The 24,808-nt window shown below is 39.0% G+C and overlaps 1 protein-coding gene across 1 annotated transcript in view; it reads left to right on the forward strand.

The window, feature by feature from the left end:
* Positions 1-6,233: 6,233 nt before the first annotated feature.
* ldlra (low density lipoprotein receptor a) overlaps positions 6,234-24,808 on the forward strand; it is a 29,678-nt gene continuing 11,103 nt past the window's right edge. The window contains exons 1-7 of the mRNA XM_022673676.2: positions 6,234-6,497; positions 13,069-13,191; positions 14,229-14,351; positions 15,192-15,575; positions 17,168-17,290; positions 17,395-17,517; positions 18,630-18,749. Of these exons, the coding sequence (XP_022529397.2) occupies positions 6,440-6,497; positions 13,069-13,191; positions 14,229-14,351; positions 15,192-15,575; positions 17,168-17,290; positions 17,395-17,517; positions 18,630-18,749 (1,054 nt within the window). The 5' untranslated portion in view covers positions 6,234-6,439. The remainder of the gene's footprint in view (positions 6,498-13,068; positions 13,192-14,228; positions 14,352-15,191; positions 15,576-17,167; positions 17,291-17,394; positions 17,518-18,629; positions 18,750-24,808) is intronic.

The raw sequence follows: 24,808 nt of genomic DNA on the forward strand, positions 1-24,808 counted from the left end.
ACAGCTTTTTTGCTGTATGATACAAAAGGAACATTCCTGCCTGGTATCATTAACTCTGTTTTAATCCCATAGCAGTCATCCATTGCATATATATTTCACTATACTTAAGTTGACTTGAATTCAGCATTAAAAACTGTTTACCACAACACACATACTGGGGAACCATGCTTCAATAAAGAATGGTCTTATTCTATCATATTTTATCTTAAGTCTTTCCTCAGGTTTAACACTAGATGGCGACCTTGGGCAAAAGAAAATATTTCCCCCAGTCCAAAAGTTCAAACTTTAAGCAATACTATACTACGTAACTATGTAATCTTTAGGGCCACATTAGTGTTTATTGAAAAAAAAAACACAATTAATTCCACTTTTTGATTATTGTTATTATTACCTATTTTATAATATGCTCTCTGAATAATTGTTCAACAAATCCTTTTAATCCACACTTAAATATTTTCTTCTCTGCTATGATTCTCTCAGAGCTCAGATAAAAAAGATGACTAAATAGCAAAATTATAGAATTTGATTATATACTTAATTTATTTGAACATATAGATTTTACATTGGTTCAACATTATGTTTTTACATGTAATTGTTTAATACAATCCTTATTTATATTAAATATTAATAATATTCTTATAGCTTTATTTTTATTTTTTGAGTGTATCACCTTTTTCCTAAAAGCATTGCAAGTGTCGACTCGGAGCCCCAACCAATTAAAAACCTATAAATGAACGTTGGTTCAGTGTGAGCATTTTAAGCATTAACTGATGAGCCTATGAGAGAATGTTAAATAGATTTTGGTAATTCATCATCAAAATTAACAGATGTAATGCTACCAAAAAATACAACTATTGAGGTCCTTAGTAAGGGCTTAGTAAGAGCAGATAGTGATGAATGCTTTTTAGAGGTGGGCATGAGCTCTGTGTGGGTTTGTTCATGTGTTGTTACTAGGGGCCAGCTGGCCTTGCCAAACGGGCCCCGTCATAGCAGCTCTGCTTTATTCAATAAGCAGTCCAGGCTGAAGCACTGAAAACTTCAGTGTAATTGGGCTGAGTTAAACTGCTGCTGACTGCTTTTCTCACTTAGTAAACACAATGATTGAGATTAAGGTCAGCACGTATTATTATTATTATTATTATTATTATTATTGATCTTATACCCATATATTGTTTGATAAATTGATAACTTGATTATTATGACAGGCCTAGGTTTTACAATGCAGTGCATTAAAAAGTGGAGAAAGTAAAAGTGTATTGAATGATCAGGTCAGCAGCCAAAGCAACTGATTTGAGAAACACTGTCTCTCACTCTCACTTTCCCTTATTTAAGACTGAAGCCAAGATACAGCCGTTTACAGTAGTAATAATCAAATATTAAAAAATAATGTTAGTAATAAGTAAGAAGTCAATGGTTGAGTACCTAAAGTGATTCTCTCTTCTGTGTTTGTTTGGTGGTTATTATGCTGGGTGGTTGCTTTGGTGTTAAATGGTTGCAAAGGTGTTGCTAGAGAGCAGCTATGATATCCCAGGTGGGTTCTGCAGTGTCTCAGGTAGTTGCTTTGGTGTTAAATGGTTGCTAAGGTGTTGCTAGGTGGTTGTTAGAGATCAGCTATGATATTCCAGGTGGGTTATTTGGAAAAGTGTTTTTAATTTGGCTGTATTAAAAGAATGACATATGTAGGAATGTCCGCAACATTTCAGATTCTGATAATCTAATTGTGTGTAAGTGGTTCACATGTCGTTATTTTAGTTTTTTTTTGTAAACCTGTCTTAAAATGTAAGGGATACTGAACCTACGTTGGGCTGGTGGGACAACTTTAAGCGGACAGAGGAAAATATCCCTTATTTTTTAATCTAAAATTTGACAGGTATGGTCAAAACTGCTATAATTTAATAGGAGATCTGGGATCAGCTTATGTTTTTTCCATAAAGTTGAACAGACATAAATCAATGACACTATTCCCGATCAGGCCGTCTGTATCAGAGTTGGAATGGTTTCCCAAAAACTGCAGGAAGAAAAATGGTTCTAAAAAGATAAAGATAATTAAAAATATAAATTAAACCTGAAAAGAAGACACCTACTGTAATCACACTTACAGTAATCTCGTTTCACATATACACATACACATATACACATGTATCTATCTCTAAATGTATACCTCTTAAAAATCAGGTCACTACACCTCAACCTAATCCTTATGTCCTGCTGGCCTGTTTGTGAGGCAGAGCGTGTGTGTTTTGGACAGTGTCCAGTGGTTTAATTGGAGGGAGTGTGCTAAAAATCGGATGTGCCCCGTGAGGGAGGCGCTTGATTTGTTATCAATTCGTCGACTGATCAATATGAGCTTCCCATGTTAGAGCAGAACAAATACGTAACACTGGTACAAAGGGGCAGCATGTCCAAATATTATGCACCCTGACCCAACATGTTTTCTCTAACAGGAGGAGAAGTGTGATGAAACTTCTTTCGAGAAACTTTTTAGAGTGACGTAGAAATGGATTGGATTTGGTTGATTAGAAACTTGGAAATGTATGTCTCTTTTATATGTCTTCTAAAAATAAAGACACTTCAGGTGGTGTGGGAGTGTAAAGAACCATTCATTAGGTTCAGAAGTTCTTTACATTTACAGTTAAACTCTAAATAGACATGATTCTTTATAAAACTCTTTAAAGAGAGTAGGCCTACGCATTACATTTACAGGCAGTTTCCTAGACAAGGGTTAAGACTATACAGCATTCTGAATTGGAATTCTCCATTAAAAGGGAAAATATATTATTTGAATAGGCTTAATACATGGCTTGGAAACTTACCCCTAGATCCTAGTACCCATAATAGCCTTTTAGGGGGTTTTCATACCTGTAGTTTTTAGATTTCGATGGTCCAAATCAGTTGTTGAGTTTGTTTACTTGGAGTGTTTCTCCCTCTGCTTGATTTGTTTTCACACAGGCACAAACCTAAACGTACCAAAATCCTCACCAATAAACCACATGAGCACATAGTCTCCTCTGACTGGTCAGAGCTGTCTGTTGCGGGAGCAAGAAAGTAAATACAGCAAGAAAATTCTGTGAGGGGCGCTGAGTGGTCCAGCGGTCTAATGCGCTGCCACTATGAGCGGGAGGTCACAGGTTCGAACCCCCGCTCATGCATCTTTGCCATCAGCTGCCGGTGCTTAGAAGGAGCAAAATTGGCTCTGCTCCCTCCGGGTGGGTAGATGGCACTCTCTCCCCATCACACTTAAGGTGGCGCTGGGCCGCACGAGGCGTCTGTGAGCGGATGAATCGGAACCTGGCTGCTGTGCTTTCCTCCGAGCGCGCTAGCTGCTCAGACAATGATTCATCAGCAGCAGCTCGAAAAAAGGGGTGATTGACTTCACACATGTTGGAGGAGGCGTGTGCTCGTCCGCATCCTCCAAGGGTCACGGGCGTCACCGGTGATGGGGACGTACAAAGGGGTGGGACAATTGGATATCCAAATTGGGAGAAAATGGGGAAAAATCAGAAAAAAAAAAGAAGATTCTGTGAAATGTTAAGATGCTTTAACACAGAACGCCGCTGTGCTTTTAAACACAGTGTTTTTAATGGGATGTCAGGGGCAGAGTCGCGGGACTGCGAGTAGTGAATGCAGCACATATTGTGCGTGTAAACAGCATGGAGCAGCAGAGACAGTCTTTGTTCATAGCTGTGGTGATTAGTGTTATCTGGCTAATATGTCAGATTAAACTGCACCTTATCAGCAGTTTAGCTCAAATAAAAGGAGTATGTTTAATAGCTGGGTCGGATCGAGACCGGATCACGTTCTCACGACAAGCAAACTGCTCCAGAGTTTGTTTGGGACTGGACTGAGACCACCTTCACTAGTTGGTCTGGGTACGGTTATTTTGATCTGTTTCCACACCTGCTCAATAGAACCACATTAAAGGTACAAACGAACCAGAGTCTGTTTTAACGAGACCAAATGGTGCTGGTGTGAAAACGCCCTTAAACAATGTGACAGTGTGGCATTTACCTTCCTCAATCCACAGTGTCACATGTGTACCAGGAATACCACCCACAGTGGACAGCACAGTAGGAGGTAATTAAAGAACTTTCACAGCTACATTCAGTGCTGAAGCCCCCACAATACTCCAATACACCACAGGTCAGTGCCTACAGGTATGGCAAAAGTCATGGGACACATATGACACTAGTTCCTGTCCCATGACTTTTGTTCATGTGAGTGTATAAGAGTGAAGAATGCGAATCAGGAGCCGCTCCATAAAAGGTAACCTCGAATTTTATGTGAGATGGGTAATAAGCATTCTTTTCTCAGAAATGCGCTTTATTATTACAGGTCATGTTTAGATTCTTAGTGTAGAAACACTATGATAAATTGTACTGATAACTACAGGTAACAGCATGATAATGATGATAATGAGCTTCTGTTTACCTTTGTTTAGCCACTGAGATATGTCAAGGACACAAAGCCTAAGCTAATGTCATTAAACGTGTTATATCAGCGCTGAGGGGTTATTTAGAGGGCTTTGTAGTATGAGAAGGACTTGGTAATAAAACAAAAATACAAAAAAATACATCTATTTCATTTTTTGGATGAAAAATGCAAAAATGTTATGGCAAGCTGTTTTAGCTTAAAGTGGCACCAAAGATGTCTACAAATGTCTACTCAGTTAATTTTAGTATAAACTCAAATTTAACATTGTTTTAATGCTGTAATCTCTGCAATCTAATAAACAAACACTAGTTTTAGATATTAGGAAATAAAATACTAGTAAAAAACTAGAATAGTATATATTTAAATGTGTTGGTACATGCACCCAATCAGGCTTCCCGAATAGCCGCATCATTGTAGCCCATCTTATTCTCACTTGAGTCCCCATCTAGGCCTCATCTGCAGTATACAACCCAGATGAGGCCCATGTATTGACCCTAATGGGGCCCATCACTGACATTCATATGGGGGCCAACATGGAACTTGTGGACAAAGCTTTCTTGTTTTTTCAGTTGGGCCTCGCATAGGCATGTCATCTGTGCTTGTGACATTTTGGACTACAATGGCTATAGCTATGGCTGTTAGCATTTCGGTCATGGATATGGTAGGTTAAAAGTTTTACACCTCCAAGTTTTCCCTTTATTTTTGCCATTTAGGCTGTTTGGGTCCAGTTAATAACTGAAAATGGTGCAAAATCCAGTGTACAAAATTTTGCAGTAAACTGCCAGGGCTTTAAGGAAAATTATTTTACTATTGGAAATACTGAAATGTATTGATTTTTTTTGTAAATAAACCTGAAAATATAAAAAGAAGGGGTTCTTTTTTTTAGCAAACAATAAATTATGAGCTTACAGCTGGTAAGTAGCAATGGAAATATATTTCAAATTAATCAACCAAATTGTCTGATGTAGTAAAACAGTGATGGAACAAATGGTGTTACTGCCCTCTCTACTGCAGCATTTACATATTTTACAAATTTCCTAAATTTCCTTCAGAATAAATAAAGTATCTATCTATCTATCTATCTATCTATCTATCTATCTATCTATCTATCTATCTATCTATCTATCTATCTATCTATCTATCTATCTATCTATCTATCACATTCACACTTTCATCATAATACCTAGAAAAAGATACAGACACAGAGAACTCTGTAACTATTAAAACAAGAAGTCTTTCCTTTAGAGAAATAACAGATGAAGCCAGAGACCTACATCTTTAAAATACTCTTGGAAAGTGGAGAAAACTGGTACTGGAAAAGGTCTGGCTGACCCACATGGCAACAGCACCTATAGCTCAGCTTGACGTGATTTGTTATGTTAAGCAGTTTTTAGCAATGAAGAGAAGAATTAGAGGTCTGAAATGTGAATATGTGAAAATAAAAAAGCAGCTTGTCTACTAAAAAATAGGGGTGTTCTAAAACTTTTGACTGGTAGTTTAGGGTATCAAATTCTACAACTACAGTCACTGGTTTACAGTTACAGTCCAGCACTGGCCATTCCTGTTTCAGAAATGAAAAACTGCAGGTGTGTGTGTGTGTGTGCGCGTGTGTGTGTGCCTCCTGCTCTCCATCCTCCTCCTAACCTTCCAGTAACTTGTTTTGGAGGGAAGCTGGGGCCAGGCCTCACTGTGTGGGTGTTCCACAGGCCACGCCCCCTCACACCACCCAACAGCCAGGCCCCGCCCACACGCCACCCCAAAACCCATTGAAATTGAACTGGTTCATCATGAGGCGCAGTTGAATTTTGCACCGGTGCTGAAGAACAACCCCACAGAACCTGTTTTCTCCTCACAGAAGTCCTGAGTGGATTAGTTTAAACTGAAGAGGGGAAGTAAAGCAGTCAAATTAAAGTAAAAGCTGTGTAAAGTGTAAAGTTTATAGAGTTCCTGTGTAAACAGCCTGTAACCCACCAGGAGCTCCGTGCTGCAGACCCTGAGGGATAAAGCTATGGGAAAAACCTTATATCTGCTCCTCACTGCCTTTATATTCGCTCCAGTTCACACAGGTAAGAGACTGCACTGCCTGTTATTAGTTTAAACTGGGTTTTTATTAATTTATTCCAATTTTTATTTTTTTCTAATGTATTTGTAAATTTTAAGTACAAAAAAATATGTATACATTTCAAAGAGAAAAAAAAATAATTAAATAAATAAATAAAAATAAACTGCAGGTTAAATATAGAAAATAAGCTTTGTTTCTGTTCCTTACTGTGGAACTCTTTATATCCAAGAGCTGTTATGGCTCTTGATAGTTAAAACTGTATTTTTGTTTATATATATTTATATATAAAACTTTTTTTTTTTTAAGTTAAAAATGACAAAATAAAAAAGCTAATGTTTATTAAAAACACCCTTAAAAACACATTTGGGTAAAAATCTGTTAGCTTAGCTAGCTATTTACTTTTTGTATTGGAAATAGCTAAAAGAGTACAAAAAGTACAAATAAAAAACATTTTGTGTGATATTGTGCGAAGATTTTTATTTGTTTCCATACTTAAAATATATTTTCAGCTAAATATATAAAATGTGTTATAATTAAAAGGGTATTTTAAAAAAGGTGTTAAAAACTACCTAGAAAATGCTATTTTCTTTTAGAACCTGCCAAATCACACACATTATCTAGCTAAATAGCTAGCTATCTAGTAAAGAGCTTAAATGCTATAAAAGCAATCAATTATTGATAAGATAAGAAATGTATAAGAAATATTCTTATGAGAATGTGAGCTTCTCAGTACCACCTTAATTTCTCTTTTTTTGCTTTATTTAGTTGTATGTGAAGAATGTATTACAATTTTGCTGTAAAAAGTTTTGTCCTGTATATTCTGTCCTGTATATGTCGATAATACTGCAATAAAAACAGCTAAAAATCTTTGCAGGCAGATCAAAGATTGTGTGGAAAAGATATACAGTATTTTTGGATGTCATAACTGCTGCAGAAACAGGTTATGGTAGTTTTATGCCCTTAACACCTGCCGCCTTTCCGTTAAACTACTGTCAAACAGGTTTTGTATTGAATCACAGAGCTCTGTTTAATCACAGTAGAGTCTCAGCATCCGTTTATTCACTGCTGCAGGAGAGTCAGCCTCCACAGTATACACACCTCCTACTGTCCTCCTCTCACTGTGAACCTGAACCTGCTAAAACTCAGCTAAACCTAATTCAGGTTCTCTGTAATGCAGTTTTACTGGTACTGTTACAAAACTGTTTTGATAATATTATGTGTTCAGAACTATGAACCTATTCTGATTAGTCATATTATCTATAATCATTTGTTTACTAGAAAAACCTACACTTATTGTTGCAAATGTCTATAATTACTTTATTGCTAGTTTAAATTGTGGTTACATATGTTAACACTGTCATTCTGACAGGCAATGAAAATCAGTGTCAGAATTGCAAGGATATTTCATTTTGGTAATATTGATTACCATTCAGAATAAATGTATAGATCTGTAATTAGGATATTAATTAGTCATTAGAATTAAGTACTTCATAAATGAATGTTTGGTGGAATAACCCTGTTTTTTTAATAACAGTTTCAAGCATCTTTACATGTTCTCCTCCACCAGTCTTTCACACTGCTTTTGGATAATTTTTTTGCCACTCCTGGTGCATAAATTCAAGCAGTTCAGTTTGGTTTGATGGCTTGTGATCATTCATCTTCCTCTTGATTATATTCCAGAGGTTTTCAATTTGCTAAAATTAAAGAAAATCCTCCTTACAGTGAGGAATGTAGGAGTGTACAGTTAGGACTTTGCTGATGTCATTTTAAGGTAAAACAGCATAACAGCTTACCATACTCTGTTCCTGTATTTGTGTGAGTGTGGGTACTGTGTGGTTTTCTCTACGGTGGCCGAGAAAGCCCAGCGCAGTGCAAATTGAAAAGCGCTGCAAAAGCACAAAACACATCCATAAAAATTACAACACAGGCGCAGCAAATAGAAAAACGCGCTGCAAAAAGAAAAACGCGCTGCAAATAGAAAAACGCGCTGCAAATAGAACCACAACACAACGGAAGTGAGTCACAACACAACAGAATTTTCCCGGGGGACCTTAAAAGATGCGGTACCAGCTGTATACAAAGGACAATAAGTGGCAAACAAGCTTCTGAAAAGTAAGTTATGTTTATTACCTGTGATTACCACGGTTGTGTGCATATTATTAAAAGTTCTGCTTCACAAAACGCCTTGTTTGCCACTTATTGTCCTTTGTACACATAGTGAAGTCCGAGACGTTACTGAAGACGCAGCTTAGCTGGTACAGTATTTTTTAAGGTCCCCCGGGAAAATTCAGTTGTGTTGTGACTCACCTCCGTTGTGTTGTGGTTCTATTTGCAGCGCGTTTTTCTATTTGCAGCGCGTTTTTCTAGTTGCAGCGCGTTTTTCTATTTGCTGCGCCTGTGTTGTAATTTTGATGGATGTGTTTTGTGCTTTTGCAGCGCTTTTCAATTTGCACTGCGTTGGGCTTTCTCGGCCACCGTAGGTTTTCTCTAAGTGTGACACCACAAACATGTCAGAACTGGCCTCCTTTTCCTGATGTATGAACCAAAACAGAGAGGCCTCTTCCCCTTCTTTGTAACTGCCTTGCAGGCACAGCACAGTGCAGACTGTCCATTGTTTCAAATTTTAACATTGCCTTCCCTTCTACTGTATACATATATCAGACATTCTAGCCTGAATGACAGTATAAGTGTTAAGCAAACAAAAACAACAGTGTCTCACAATAGTAAGTATACCCCTTACATTTTTGTAAATGTTTTATTGTATCTTTTTATGGGGCAACACTAAATATATGACACTTTTATATTATGTATAACAATGTAAATTTGTTTGATACAGTCATTAATGTCTAAACCACTGGCAGTAAACCCAGAGTTTAAGAGTAAACCCTTAAATGAAAATGGCCAAATTGTGCCCAATTAGCCACTTTACTATGTGGCTCGTTAGTTATATAAGGTCTCAGGTGTGAATGGGGAGCAGTGGCTGTGTGTTGAGTTATTCTATCTTATTCATTCCAGCTGTAAACTGACTACTTTACAGTGTATTAAAGTGTCATATCTTTAGTGTTGTCCCATTAAAAGATATATTAAAATATTTACAAAATATAAGGAGAGTAGTTTACTCACTTTTGTGAGATACTGATCAACAATGTCTCTTTTTGTCTCCATTTTGTTTAATTTGGAAAACTTTTTTTACTGGCTTATGTGTGTTAATGAAAAAACACTTAAAATAAAATAATTTACAATAGTCAAATTTTTTGGAAGGGCTCCATTAGTAAGTTCATTATTTTTAACTGTTCTTCCAAAACAAACAGTAGCATGTTAAACACCATGTTGAAATATTTGATGAACATCAAATGCTTGTAAGGCTCAGTATCTCTCAAAAGTAATTAATGGTTTAAAGCCATATCACAGTTTGTTAGTGTCCCTGTAAACTGGTGTTAAAAGGTATGGTAAGGTATGGTTCCACTTGCTGTTGGACTCTGTTGGTTTTTTAAAGCAGGAGGGTTAATGTGTTACTCTGCTGAAGCACTTAACTGAGGGGGATCAGGTACAGGGGGATCTTTGATATTGTACCTCGTGTTTGTTCTGAACTGACTCAGTGCATGCAGTCAAGTGGGTGACGTGAACTTCAGCCTTATAGCTTAGTGTTTAAAAGATCTACTGTAGATCAATGTTGAAATCAGGATACTTTTATTTTTTGATTGATGAAATGTTGAAAATACCTTTAAAACTGTGGTCTCCAACCCTGCTTCTAAAGAGCTGCTTTCTTTTGGACTTTAGATCCAGCCCTGGTCCACCTTATCTTACTAATTACAACCTTCACAAGTCTTTGACTGGCTAAACGGGGTGTGTAGGATTGGGGTTGGAGTTGAAACCTGCAGGAAGGCAGTTTACGTCTACACCTGGTCTAAATTATAAAAAGTACAGGTGTGGCATTGCAGGGGTCTAATCTGACAATCTTTAGATAATGGAACAAACATATAGGTCATCGTTATATTAATCCAAATTATCTGGAGATGGTAAAACTTTCATTTTGAGGCCATGTAATCATTTTTCTAACATTTTTCTATGTAATATGATTTATTATATGATAAACGATGCACCAATACAACCATTATCAGTGATTCAGTAAGCCCTTTCAATAAAAAACCAAATATAACCAATTTCTACAGTAGGGCTGGGTGATATGGTTCTAAATTAAGGTCACAATATTTCATAGTATTTTCTCGATAATGTGTCATGCCACCAATTATTATCTATACTGGTTTTTATGTTACTTACTTCTCTTTAATGTAGTTATGTAGTTCAGTATAGTTTTCAAATGTTAACTTTACTCTCCATGAGATCAATACATGATGGAATAATCCTCATATTCCACTGGCTTGCATTGAATCTTAAGATTGAAGCCTTTTTCCACAGCCATCGGCCTTAAAGCCGAGATGCAACACAGCAAAGACATGGTCAGAAATCCCTGGTGATAAATTATGCATCTACTGACCCTCTGCACTTTTGAATTGTCATTGTTTAATCATGAGTTTTGTCCAGTTTACCCAGTATGCAGAGGGTGGTGTGATCCATAAGCTCCTCCTCTTCAGTTCCATATTAGAACAGGTGACCCTGTCACCGACTGTACAGTGACCCCATCACTTCTCTGCTGACGCTCGTCCAGATTCTGGACAGTAATTCGCTCAGCTGTGTGTGAGCTGGGGGCTGGTCTTTGTTGGCTGATCAAGCGGAGTGGGGTCAATAATGGAGTGAGCACTATACCATTAAAAGAGCAATGAACTTTTTATTTTTATTAATATTTGTGAGTTAAATCGTGAATAAATAAATAAGTAAAAGAACTGTTTTAAACAAATTCTATACCCCAGCTAATTCACATTGATCTCCTCTCCCTGACAACTGGTAATGGTATTGTATGATAAGTCAACAACATAATTATCATGCCTTTGATATGCCTATGTAGAGTCAATTGTCTGTTCACTTGGACAATTCTAACCAGACACTGCCAGTCATGATCATAACCACCCGTTGCACTGTGAATTGAGTTTCCCATCCCATCCATCTGGACCCACTGTTATGCCTCACTTGCAATGAGCATTTAGGCCTCACTTACAAAATAACACCTTACAACTCATACAGCTTTTGGGCCCAATTCCATTTCCCTTTTGTATCCCTAACCCTTGTTTTTTAAGTGTGACCCTTCCCTTTAGAACAGAATTGCAAGAAGGAAGGGTCAAATTCTCATCATAAGAATTGGGACAACTCTGTATCTGTAACACCTGATACAGATATATCTCTAGCAGTGGACGCTAAAGGTCAGCTAGCTGCTGCTCAACTAGTTAAATTTAGGGCATCGTATGTCTTCAAAAAGAGGGCAGGTGGAAAAGCTATTAATTATCATGGTCCATTTCTTAATTCCTCTGTGTTGGGAAGCTGATTTAAGCTTTTATAAACGTTTATTAACTCTTATTTTTTCCATTCCACCTTAAATGCTAAATCCTCTACAGTCTATTGCATTGTTTAAGGTGAAATGGAAAAGTTAGATAGATAGCTAGCGACTGAGACAAACTTCTAGACGTTTTTTTACGCTTGTTATGAAGAAATGCCATAAAACATTGAGACTACACATTAAACTATGGTAATATTGTGCTTAACCCATTTTTTTTTATAAGGCAAATACTCAAATTTGTGTTTTTTTGGTCTCTTGTGCCGCCATCTTGCCAATGATTCTCTCATAGGCTTCTGTTTGAAGTGTGACTCTGAAAAATCTCTGTAGCCCTTACCACTCCAGCCTTACAAGAATCAGGACACCCTCCTGATTGGTACTCCTAGTGGTAGAGGCAAGGGGTGAAATGGGATTGGGCGCTGGTGTTCCCAAGGAGTCCCCTAAAGTCACACTTCATTGTCAGTGTATATACTGCTATCTGATAACTCCTGGTATACATATTTTATACTGATCAAGTTACCCAAATTATCCATCGTTTATTACAGTTAAAGGTGTAACAGTAATATTTCACACCCTCATTTCTGTTTACTTGACTAGGCTGACAGCTGCTGCAAAGCAGGTCAAACCAGATCTGCTTTAAATCAAACCATGATCTACTCTGAGATACAGTAATCTCACCCTTTATGTTCTATTCATTTCTATTCATATGTATATCCATGACTCACAGCTGCTGCTCTTTATCCAGTGCTGATGTTACAGGGTTTATTAAACCGTCACATGCAGCAGAGCTCTTGAATCCTGATGTCTCCTTTTCTAAACTGGCACAATATACCCTAGGTACCCTGGGCGGCTGTATATTTGATGTGTGCTTTTTATTCTGTTGGCTGTTTGGGAACATCGGTTGCTAAATGTGTGTTAAAGGCCGGTGAGCTGGACTTTACGTCCTGTCTGACTCTCTGTCCTAAATTCCCGTAGAACGTTGAATCACCCTGATGTTACTGCTTCTTCAGCGTTTCAGTGAGCTGTGTTGACACAATGCTTCTGAGTGATGAGACAGTACAGTTAAATGTTGAAAAGGATTTTTCAAATATTAAATATTGCATATCTACATTCCACTATTCCACAGATGCTGCATCGTGCAGAATCAGGGATTTCCAGTGTGGCAATGGCAAGTGTATAATATTGAGGTGGATGTGTGATGGTGCAGATGACTGTGGTGACGGCACTGATGAACTCCCTTCTGCCTGCTGTAAGTATGCCAAACCACACATGTCTATACTTGATGGCAATTTTTGATACAGTCATTTGATTTTGCAGTAAAAAGAAAAAAAAGAGAAAAAAACATATCCAAGTTGTCCCCTAAGTATTTTTTTTATTGTGTTTTTATATTGCATAACAAAAGAGAAATACACCATATACCTCATCCCCCAACCCTCACAATACCAGACATAATGCAAATGTACATTTACATAAAGCCAGTCATGCATCTAAAAATATACAGATACATACATATAAACACACATATATATATATATATATATATATATATATATATATATATATATATATATATATATATATATATATATATATAAACATATCAATAAATTAAATTAAGTAATGGTAATAATAATAATAATACAGTAATTATAAAAATAAATAAATTAAATATTATATTGACACAGTGCTAGCATCCAAATCTTCAACAAAGGTCAGAAAAGTAAAATTTAATCTTTTCTATTTTGAGATGGTACATGATTTCTCTGATCCAATCACTGTAAGTTGGTGGGTTAACTCCCTTTAAGATTTTTTTTTAATCAAAATTTAATTATTATTAAAATTTAATTTCCTTTTTAGCACAAAATAAGCACGTACTAAATAGCCATAAAAACTTTAAATATAGATTTCCACCTAAACATGAATATTTTCTTAAATAAACAAACTAAAAAATGTCACATAACAACAATTCTGTGATTAATAATAATAAAGATCATGATAATTGTTTTCAGTGATGCAAAGCTGTATTCTGCATATTTTCATAATCAGTGATGCCGATCATGACAACGAGTTGCACCGGCCTTAACTATTAACTGACATGTTTGATTGAGTAACAAAAGTAGGGGTGGGGTATTTTGTACACAACAACAGTTACTTTCAGTACTTTGCACCTCATCTTAACCTCTCTTCTTCTCTTCCAGTCTACTACCAGTAAATCACATGCTGATGGCATACGAAAAAAGCAGTGTATCAACAATACATGACTGTATTCTGCCATTTCTCTTTCAGTGACAAGGACATGCAGAACCAGCGAGTTCAGCTGTGGAGGACGACTAAACCAGTGCATCCCCAACAGCTGGAAGTGTGACAGCCATGCCGACTGTGAGAACGGAGCGGATGAGGTCGGCTGTGGTAAGCTGCATTCAATTGAAACACTGATATCTTAATGAGGGTCTGTGCATAAAATTACATTTTATATGTTTGAATCAAAGAGGAATTTTAAGCAGTCCACAATCTCTCATCTCTCTCAAGAGATGCATTATCTAAAGGTTGCCAATAAGGGCCTTTTTAAAGGGCAGCAAGAGAGGCACTTTTTCACCCTTTGTAGCAGGACCTAGAGCTGTATTTTAGCAATCTATACGTGAGCATGTAAAAAAGGGTGTACTTTGGGTGTAACGTAAAATAAAACAATCAGCGTGTCACTCAGCATTCTATTTAAGAGCCAGGTGAGCTCTGACTTTGGCAGATTGGTATTTTAACAGCGCTGTGGTTGTGCATTTCACAACAAAGGTAACTGACCTGCTCGTTCTTGTAGTGAAGGTACGCGAGTAGATCATTTACAGGAACAGCAAGGTTATTTTATTTTGTGTTCTGTTTAATGTTGATGTAAAAGTTGCATGGCACACATGTGTAGCTAAAATAGGTGTGAACAGGTGACCGTTGTCAGGGTTTAATCAGTGGCACAGTGTGAGAGAGCAACACACCAGAAATTCCATTTTCAGACCTTGATGCCCATAGGCATAGATATATTTATATCATTATTTTAATGGCACAGGCGCAAGGTGTGGTAGGTTGTAAGATAGCAATGAGCATTGCGACGCACCTTGCACAGGACAATACAGGATAAAGTAATACAGGGCCCTCAGTGTCTAATCAGACCACACTTGTAATTGTTGATATATCTGTCCAGTTTGCAGCAATTTTTTTTTGTTATCTTGCAAGTCTAAATGTTCTCCTCCACTCCTCTGATAGGTACCAAGCACTGTCTGAGTGGCGAATTCCGCTGTGCCAGTGGGCAGTGCGTTTCACGGGCGTTTGTCTGTGATGAAGAGGCAGACTGTCAAGATGGCAGCGATGAGGCCCAATGCTTACCTACCACCTGTAGCTCCAGCTCCTTCCACTGCAATAACTCAGCCTGTATCCCTCGCCTCTGGGCCTGTGATGGAGATACAGATTGCGGCGATGGTTCTGATGAGTGGCCGCAGAACTGCGGGGCTCAGTCTACAGTACCTCCCGAGAGGAGCAGGCACTGCGCTGTTCAGGAGTTCCACTGCGGCAGTGGAGAATGTATTCATAACAGCTGGAGATGTGATGGGGACCCTGACTGCCTGGACCGATCAGATGAGAAAAACTGCAGTAAGTCAAAAACAAAAGCCATTATTGGAAGTCAATGTTATTTTCAAGGATTACAATTAGTGCATTCAAGATAATTTTTTTATACAATGTAAAGAACAACTTATGTTTAAGAAGTAAAAAATGTAAGATTTAAGATAAGATGTTTGAGATGAGATGATATATGAGATTAGGGGTGAAATGATTAATCGTAATTGTTTATTTAATTAAAAAACCCAGCGCGCTGTAATTCGCGCTTTTAATGTGACAACGCGTTTAGTGCTACCTCCCCAGCCCACAGGAAGAAGGAGCAGGCGGTGGAGGTTTTAGTTGAAAAGAGGTTTTTAAAGCGGCGAGGGAAAAGAGCGACAATTTAGGAGGAAAAAGGGCATTAATAATGGAGCATTTTAGGCTGGACAGCTTGTATTCGCTCTTGCCTCCCACAACAGCACGTTTTAATGCTGCACCGTCTCAGCCGAAGACACGTCTCTTGGTGGAGCCGAGAGAAGGTTAATAAAACTCTTAACAAATCATTGAGATTAACATTAATGTACCTAAATAACATAATGACAGCGCTGTGGAGCGCTGATTGTTAGGAATACTGTCTGGATTTAATACAGGCTTTATGTAAATGAACACAGCGATGAGGAGTTTATAAACAAATACATGTCACCAGCTCGTGAGACGAACTGGCGACATCTCTGCTGTTCAAAAGCGAAGATGCACAACCTAATGCAAATGTTCATGCCTTTTTATTGATACATTTCCTGCAGTTTTGATACTTACAAGAAATCCTTGTTCAAAATAATTTAACTTAATTTATTAAAGTACTAATTATTAAACTATTATTATTCCTTTATTAATTCCTATTAATTCCTATATTCCTGTATTTGCAGTTTGGAAATGTATGTTGTGAAATGAAAAATATAACATCTAAAAAAAGGAAATCAATTGGTAGTTAAGTGAAATGTCTTGTTTTCTCTTGTGTATTTTTAAAACTCTTTAAGAAAACAAATATGTTTTATCCAATTACTCGATTAATCAAATTGATTTTTCAGTAGAGTACTCGATTACTAAAATAATCGATAGATGCAGCCCTATATGAGATATGTCTGTGCTGGTTTTCTGTCAAACCTTAGATTCTCTGTCCATCTTTGCTCCTCAAAGACTCTGTCATGCATTATACACTTACATTTAGTTATTAGTTATTAACAAATTAGGCCTGTTCTTTGTAAAATTGGACATTTTCAAACATTACTTAACTATTTTAAATTAGGTGTGCACATATATTTGTGGGCGTTCATATGCATTCAAACAGAAATCTTTGAGTTTAATCAATTTAAAATAACTGAGTTTAATCTGTTGCAACTGGCAGCTACTTTTCCATTGGCTTCTGGCACAATCTATTTGCATACTGCCTGTGTCCCCCATTTTCTGACACTCAACTTTAGTGTGTAGAATAAGTGCCTCTTCCATATTTCCATATTCATAAATATAAGAAGTGAGTAGTTCAAAATGTGTTCTTTTTTCTTTCATACATCAGTTCATTTCCAAATAGGGCACATTGTGTAAGATACTCTTCGATGTGTTAAGTGTTACTTGAATTCTTTGAGCAGCCGTTTCTACCTGCCAGCCAGACGAGTTTCGGTGTGGTGATGGATCGTGTATTCACGGCAGCCGCCAGTGCAACCAGGTGTATGACTGTAAGGACATGTCTGATGAGCTGGGTTGTGTTAATGGTGAGTTTCTGTGAAATAGCTCTTCTTCTTTTTTTTTTTTTTTTAGAAATACAGTATGTATATGGTACAGTATGTTAAGCTGTCTCTCCCACCAATTTCTGCAGCATCCCATTGTGAAGCACCGTCCAGGTTTAAGTGCCACAGCGGTGAATGTATTAGCATGGAGCAGGTTTGCAACAAGCAGCGCGACTGTAGGGACTGGTCGGATGAGCCGCTGCGCGAGTGTGGTGAGTAGATGAAAGCAGTGTTTTATGTTTGTTTATACACTGTCTGGACAAAAACTAAAGTCGCCACTTGGTTTTAAGTAATTAAATGTCTGCAGGTCTAGGTTCAGCAAGAGTATGTGCTGAAAGAATGAGGTCAGCTGACTACCTGAATATACTGAATATAGACCAGGTTATTCCATCAATGGATTTTTTGTTCCCTGATGACACGGGAATATTTCAAGATAACAATGTCAGGATTCATGGGGCTGGAATTGTGAAAGAGTGATTCAGGGAGCATGAGATCATCATTTTCACACATGGATTGAGAGAGTTCACCACAGAGTCCAGAACTTAACCTCATTGAGAATCTTTGGGATGTGCTGGATGGAGGAGACTTTTGTGCAGTGGTCAGACTCTACCATCATCAATGCTGCTGCAAGATCTTGGTGAAAAATTAATGCAACACTGGATTGAAATAAATCTTGTGACATTGCAGAAGCTGATCAAAACAATGCCACAGTGAATGTGTGTGTAGGCAGTCCAACAAAATATTAGTGTGTGACTTTATTTTTGGTGGCGACATTTTTGGCCAGGCAGTGTATATATCAATATATACAAATTGTAAAAAAAAGTTGCACCCAGAAGGTATCATTTGACAGGAATTAGAATTGGTGGGTAGTCATACCAGATTTTCATGGAGTGAATAAGCATGGCAGTGGGGCATTTTCAGAGACAAGTGTTGGGAACAAGACATCCAAATGGTAGATCACTTTTGAAACCAGTGGCCCTACCTTTTCTGAATGCACACTCCAGTGTGCTGTTCCAACAGGACAATGCTCGTTCACATGCCATCTCAAGAGCTTGTATACAAAGTTTCTATATCATGACCAATCACAATAGCAGATGCTATTGGGCACACAATCACACTGCGAAATCTGCAGGAACTACATAAGAGAATATTGAGGCTCTATGTGATGGATTATTGCAGGATTGCAATTTGACTCTTGCTTCTGGGTGTAACTGTTTTTGCAACCATTACTTTGATATAACGAGTGTATATTGTGATATAAATTTAGTTTAATGGATTCTGATTACAAGAAACTATTTATGACCTTGAATTTTTAATCCAACAGATTCTAACGAGTGTATGTACAACAATGGCGGCTGCTCTCATGTCTGTAATGACCTGAAGATTGGCTATGAATGCTTGTGTCCCAGTGGATTTCGCTTAGTGGACAAGAAACGCTGTGAAGGTGAGATAAAGATGATGATTAAGCAGTAGATGTAATCTAATGTATCCAGTGTGCTTTGCTGTAAAGTAACCAAAGATGCTTACATGCCCATACAAGAATACAAGACATACAATTCCTGGTGGAGGCCGGCCCTCCCGGAGATTGCTCTGCTTCTTGATAGCAGATGCAGCCAAAGAGGTGCCTAGATTGATCCTCCAATTGACGCCAACAGGGGTATCTACAACCATAGGCATCCTGATATGTCAAGGGCAGGACAACCATACCCCCCCCTACCCCCCCCCCCCCTTCCGTGAGAATCCCGGAATAGAATAGGTTCTCAGCACTCCCTTGCTTTTCGTACGAGGCGAAAAATGGGACGCCTCGTTTGCCGTGAGGTGCGACCTGTGTCTGTGGAGGAAGAGATCCTGGTGTCTGAGGGAACTGGTGGCTGCGGCTCCCAGAACCCAACACGGTACTTTGGCTCCTACTTCACATAGTCAGGTGGTCAGAGTGGCCCACTCTGATCAATCGGCTGGTCGAGACCTGCCCTGGAAACTCCGGATATGCCACCAGGATATCAGTGAGACCAGAAGGCGTCGGCTGAAGGGTCAATCGAGTAGCGACATACCATCTAATGACTGCTCGAGTATACCATCCCTATATCCCTGACACACATCCGCTGGAGATCCGCGGCTCTGTGCGTCCCCTAGTTGGACTCCGAGGTGGGTGGGGAGTAGGGATGGCGAACCAAACAATATATCACCATGGAGAGAACTAATGCTAAAAGAAGGATGATCGACCTGGACCTACACTACGAGAAAACGGATCAACCCTTAACTTTGAAAGACGATGGCCAACACTTTGTACTGCTGGAATCCATGACACAAGATCCTCCTATTACTAAACTGTCGCCATTTGCTATCCACAAGGGTATCCTTGGTATAGCTGGAACAGTTAAAAACGTCAAAAAACTGAGATCTGGTCAAATTTTGGTGGAATGCTCCAAGAAAGCACAGATGGACAATCTGCTCCGTGCCACGGAGCTCGCCGGTGTGAAGATCAAGGTGACTATGCACCCCTTTCTCAACAGCAGCAAAGGCGTTATACGTACCCGAGAACTTGACGGACTGGAAGACTCTGAAATAACTGACGAGATGTCATTACAAGGAGTTACACACGTGAGACGGATTATTATCAAAAAATCAAACTACACTTTCAAGACTCATACATATATTTTGACTTTCAATAGGGCACATCTGCCTGAAAAAGTGGACATAGGATACATAAAAACAACGGTTGATCCTTACATTCCAAACCCGCTCAGATGCTTCAAATGCCAAAAGTTCGGACATGGAGCAACAAACTGCAACAGTGCTGCGATATGCATCACCTGCGGAGAACCTGAACATGGAATTGAGTGCAAGGAACCCCCAAAATGTGTAAACTGTAATGGAGACCATAGTGCGGCTGCCAAATATTGTCCTGTATGGAACAAAGAGAAAGAAATCCAGAAAATAAAACACAGCAACAAGATTCCGTACTTCGAAGCCAGGAGACTTGTAGAACAAACTCTGAACTTTCGTCCTGGGAAGTCCTACGCAGCAGCAGTAAAGGTCACATCAAATGTGGACACACAAACTGATTTAACATGGGTTTGTGGTGCAAAACCCTGTCCAATTTTAAGTGCACAAGAAACGGTTACCCACAAACAGAAAACGACTTCTGGCCACAAAGCTATGGAATCAGAAACCAATAGTAAATCGAGGAAGAGTTCAGGCTCTCAAACTAAACCAACTCTTCAACACAACAAACCAAAAGATACACCAAACGAAGTAGAAATGCAAGACCCGAAACCGAGACGCCACAGAAGCTCATCACCCAGAGGTAAACCCAAGGACCAATTGCATGTTCTACCCACATGATAGCTGACATTAATATCGTACAGTGGAATTGCAGAGGTTTCAAGGCAAATTTTCCGGAACTCCAACAATTGGCGGCAATATTGAATCCCATAGCCTTCTGTCTCCAGGAGACACAAATGGACGCACAAAATATTGCAACCTGCAAAAAGTATATTCTGTATCTATCACCAGGTCCGTCCACTTATCGGCCAACAGGTGGGACAGCAATACTGATCCGGGACAATGTTCTCCACAGTAGAATTATGATAAACTCTGTCATTCAAGCTACAGCTATTCGAGTGACCCTGCATAAACCAATAACCTTGTGCTCGATGTATCTACCCCCAGTGATCCATGTACAACAGCAAGACTTGGACGCATTATTAAATCAACTCCCTTCTCCTGTCATCCTCATGGGAGATTTTAATGGACACAACACGTTATGGGGAAGTACGAAGACGGACAACAGAGGCAGAATGATTGAAGACCTTATGAATGCAAGAAGTTTATGTCTTTTAAACAATGGGGACAATACTTATCTGCACCCCGGACATGGAACTTACTCTGCTATAGACCTCACAATCTGTTCCCCGGACCTCTTACTTGACACGACTTGGCAAGTTTGGGATGATCAATGTGGAAGTGACCACTACCCACTAAGGATCAGTTTTACTACCGAAACAAGACTACTAAAACCTTCGAAGTGGCAACTCAAAAGGGCCGATTGGCAAGCCTTTCGTACTTCCTGTGAAGCACAGTACCAGATTCTTAACCTAAACGACAAACCTTCAATTGAATGGTTCACAAACTCCCTCATAGACATAGCTGAACAAACAATACCCAAATCCACAACAAAAAATACGAAACATTTTAATCCATGGTTTAATGAAGACTGCAAAGCTGCTATTCGTAATAGGAAAAAAGCAATCAAATATTTCAACAAACACCCCACTATGGACAACTTCATCAAAATAAAAATCAGCAGAGCTCAAGCTCGCAGAACAATAAGGGCGGCCAAAAGGTTCACGTGGGAAAACTTTGTTTCAAAACTGCAGATGAACTCTCCCTCAAAGAAGGTCTGGAACATGATCAACTGCATGAAGAACAAAAACAGATCTCCACAAATTCAACATCTACAATGCAAAGGAACTATAATAACAAAAGAAAAGGAAATAGCGGACGAACTTGCAAGATCTTTCGAGAACAACTCTTCCATAGAAACTTGCCTCCCTGAATTTCGGAAAATCTACTTACAACAACTTAGAAGCCCACTCTCTTTTAACTCAGACAATCATGAGCCATACAACTGTCTCTTCTTATTGGAAGAACTACAACTTGCCATTAGTACGGCACACGATACGGCCGTAGGACCAGACCAAATACACTATCAGTTCCTAAAGCACCTTCCGGACAGCACTTGCCAAACACTATTACATATAATCAATGAAATTTGGACAACGGGCAATATACCAACCAGTTGGAAGGAAGCAACTATCATCCCTATTCCAAAGCCGGGAAAGGATCACACAGATCCAAACAACGACCGACCTATAGCGCTTACGAGCTGCCTATGTAAGACCATGGAAAGAATGATAAATCGACGACTTGTGTGGGTGCTGGAACGACATGGATTGCTCAGCAGTTTTCAGAATGGTTTCAGACGTGGCCGAAGTACGATAGACCATCTAGTAAGAATTGAAGCATTCATCAGGAATGGATTTCTGAATAAACAGCACACTGTAGCAGTATTTTTTGACCTTGAAAAGGCATATGACACCACATGGAAACAAGGCATCCTGGCTGATATGAAGAAAATGGGCCTCAAAGGACGGCTACCCACGTTTATTGCAAACTTCCTGACTGGCAGACGTTTCAAAGTTAAAATAAAAGACACGTACTCTGACACCCATACTCAGGAACTGGGTGTACCACAAGGTAGCATATTATCTGTAACCTTGTTCAACATCAAAATCAATCAAGTAACTGAAGTACTGGACACTGACATCATGTGCTCACTTTATGTTGATGATTTGTGTATATGCTACAAAGGAAAATACATGCCAGCTATCGAACGAAAACTTCAAATCGCAATAAACAACATATTGCGGTGGACTGCCCAAAATGGGTTCAAGATCTCCAAATCTAAAACAACATGCAACCATTTTTGCCAACTACGATCACTTCACCCAGATCCCGTCTTGTATCTGGATGGAGTAGCCATTAAACTGGAGAAAGAGACAAAATTTCTGGGGATATTCCTAGATCAAAAACTCTCCTTTAAACACCACATCCAGTACTTAAGAAACAAATGTCATAAAACACTGAATATAATAAGAGTGCTAGCCAATACTAGATGGGGAGCAAACTTCCACCTACTCCGGCACCTTTTCAGAGCTCTAATACAGTCCAGACTGGACTATGGCAGTATTATATATGGTGCAACCAGAACGTCATACCTTCGTCCGTTAAACACAATTCAACATCAAGGCCTGAGACTGGCCTTAGGTGCATACAGAACATCTCCCATAGACAGCTTATATGTGGAAGCAAATGAACCACCGCTTCGTCTAAGACGACAAACAATGGCCCTGAACTATGCTGTTAAACTCTATGGAAATAGATCAAACCCTGCCTACAAAGCTACGTTCAGGAATCGCTTCGAAAATAAATATGAGGCCAAACCAACACCGATCCGACCCCTAGGACTTCGAATCAAATCGGACCTGGAAGCCCTGGAGCTTCCCATGGATTCGATGAATCAGACTTGCCAGCCCATAGCCCCCTGGGAGTATACAACACCAAACATAATATTGAAACTGGCAGAAAAACGAAAGCAAAACACCCACCCGAATGACTACTACCAGTTATTCCTTGAAACCAGAGGATGTTACCTACGTCATATGACAGTCTACACAGATGGCTCCAAAACTGAAACAAGAGTCATATCAGCAGTCACATGCGCAAACTACCAGCACAGTATACAGCTACCAAACTCCAGTTCCATATTCTCCGCAGAAGCATATGCGCTATTATTGGCCTTGGAATACATCCAAACAAGCAACCGGAAAAAATTTATCATTTTTACAGACTCCAAATCCTGCCTTAAAGCCTTGGAACACCCTGACACAGTCCATCCCATTGTTACAGAAATACTGAGAAAGGACAAAGTACTACGAGATCAAGACTTTGACGTAGTCTACTGCTGGATCCCAAGCCATATTGGAATCCCAGGAAATGAAAGAGCAGATCGACTTGCCAGAACATCCACTGCAGTCAGAATCAGCACACGACCCATCCCTCCCAGAGACAGCTATCCACAGATCTTCGCGTATTTCAAAAACAAATGGCAGACTGAATGGGACAGTAAAACCTTTAACAAACTGCATGACATAGAGGACAAAGTCGGACGAACCTACACTAGAATGGACAGTCGTCTACATCAAACCATACTTACAAAATGTAGAATCGGTCACTCAAAGTTGACGCACCAACATCTACTGACTGGAGAAGATGCTCCAACCTGTCACCTCTGTAAAGACAGACTTACCTTGAAACACATTTTAATGGACTGCAAACCACTGCACTCAGATAGACTGAGGTTTTTTACTGAACGTGAGATGCCAAATGTGCTTAAAGCCGCAGCACCTGGAAAAATTATGAATTTTTTAAATTTTTTAAATATAACTCAACTTTTATAATTAATTTTATATAAAATAATGCACAGTTTGAAGATTTGACTTAAATACCGCCGTTAAAATGACCCTAGTGTGTCGGCACGGCGTTAAGAACCTATCTATCTATCTATCTATCATCCTGGTGGAGGGTCTGTCTTTGTTGTCACAGTCAAAATCATAAATGTACAAGGGCACCGAGAGGTCTAGTGATCTAAAGCATTGCCACTATGATCGGGAGATCGCTGGTTCAAATCCCGGTCATGTAGCTTGCCATCAACTGACAGAGAGAGCATAATTGGCCTTGCTCTGAGCTCTGCTGCATATGAAACTCTTCCTCAGACTTACTTGTCTGCAGTAGCTAGTAAAAGAAAATCCTCAGAAGTGAGATTATGGCCTCCCCCACCTCGGCTCAAGACCGCCCATAGGCAGCACTAAAACCAGGCTATAGCAGAAGGAGCTAGCTAGCTAAGGAGGAGCTCACAGCTCTGTTTTCAGCTCTAGTTAA

This window comes from Astyanax mexicanus, chromosome 19, assembly GCF_023375975.1.
Source record: "Astyanax mexicanus isolate ESR-SI-001 chromosome 19, AstMex3_surface, whole genome shotgun sequence".
Lineage (NCBI taxonomy): Eukaryota > Metazoa > Chordata > Actinopteri > Characiformes > Acestrorhamphidae > Astyanax > Astyanax mexicanus.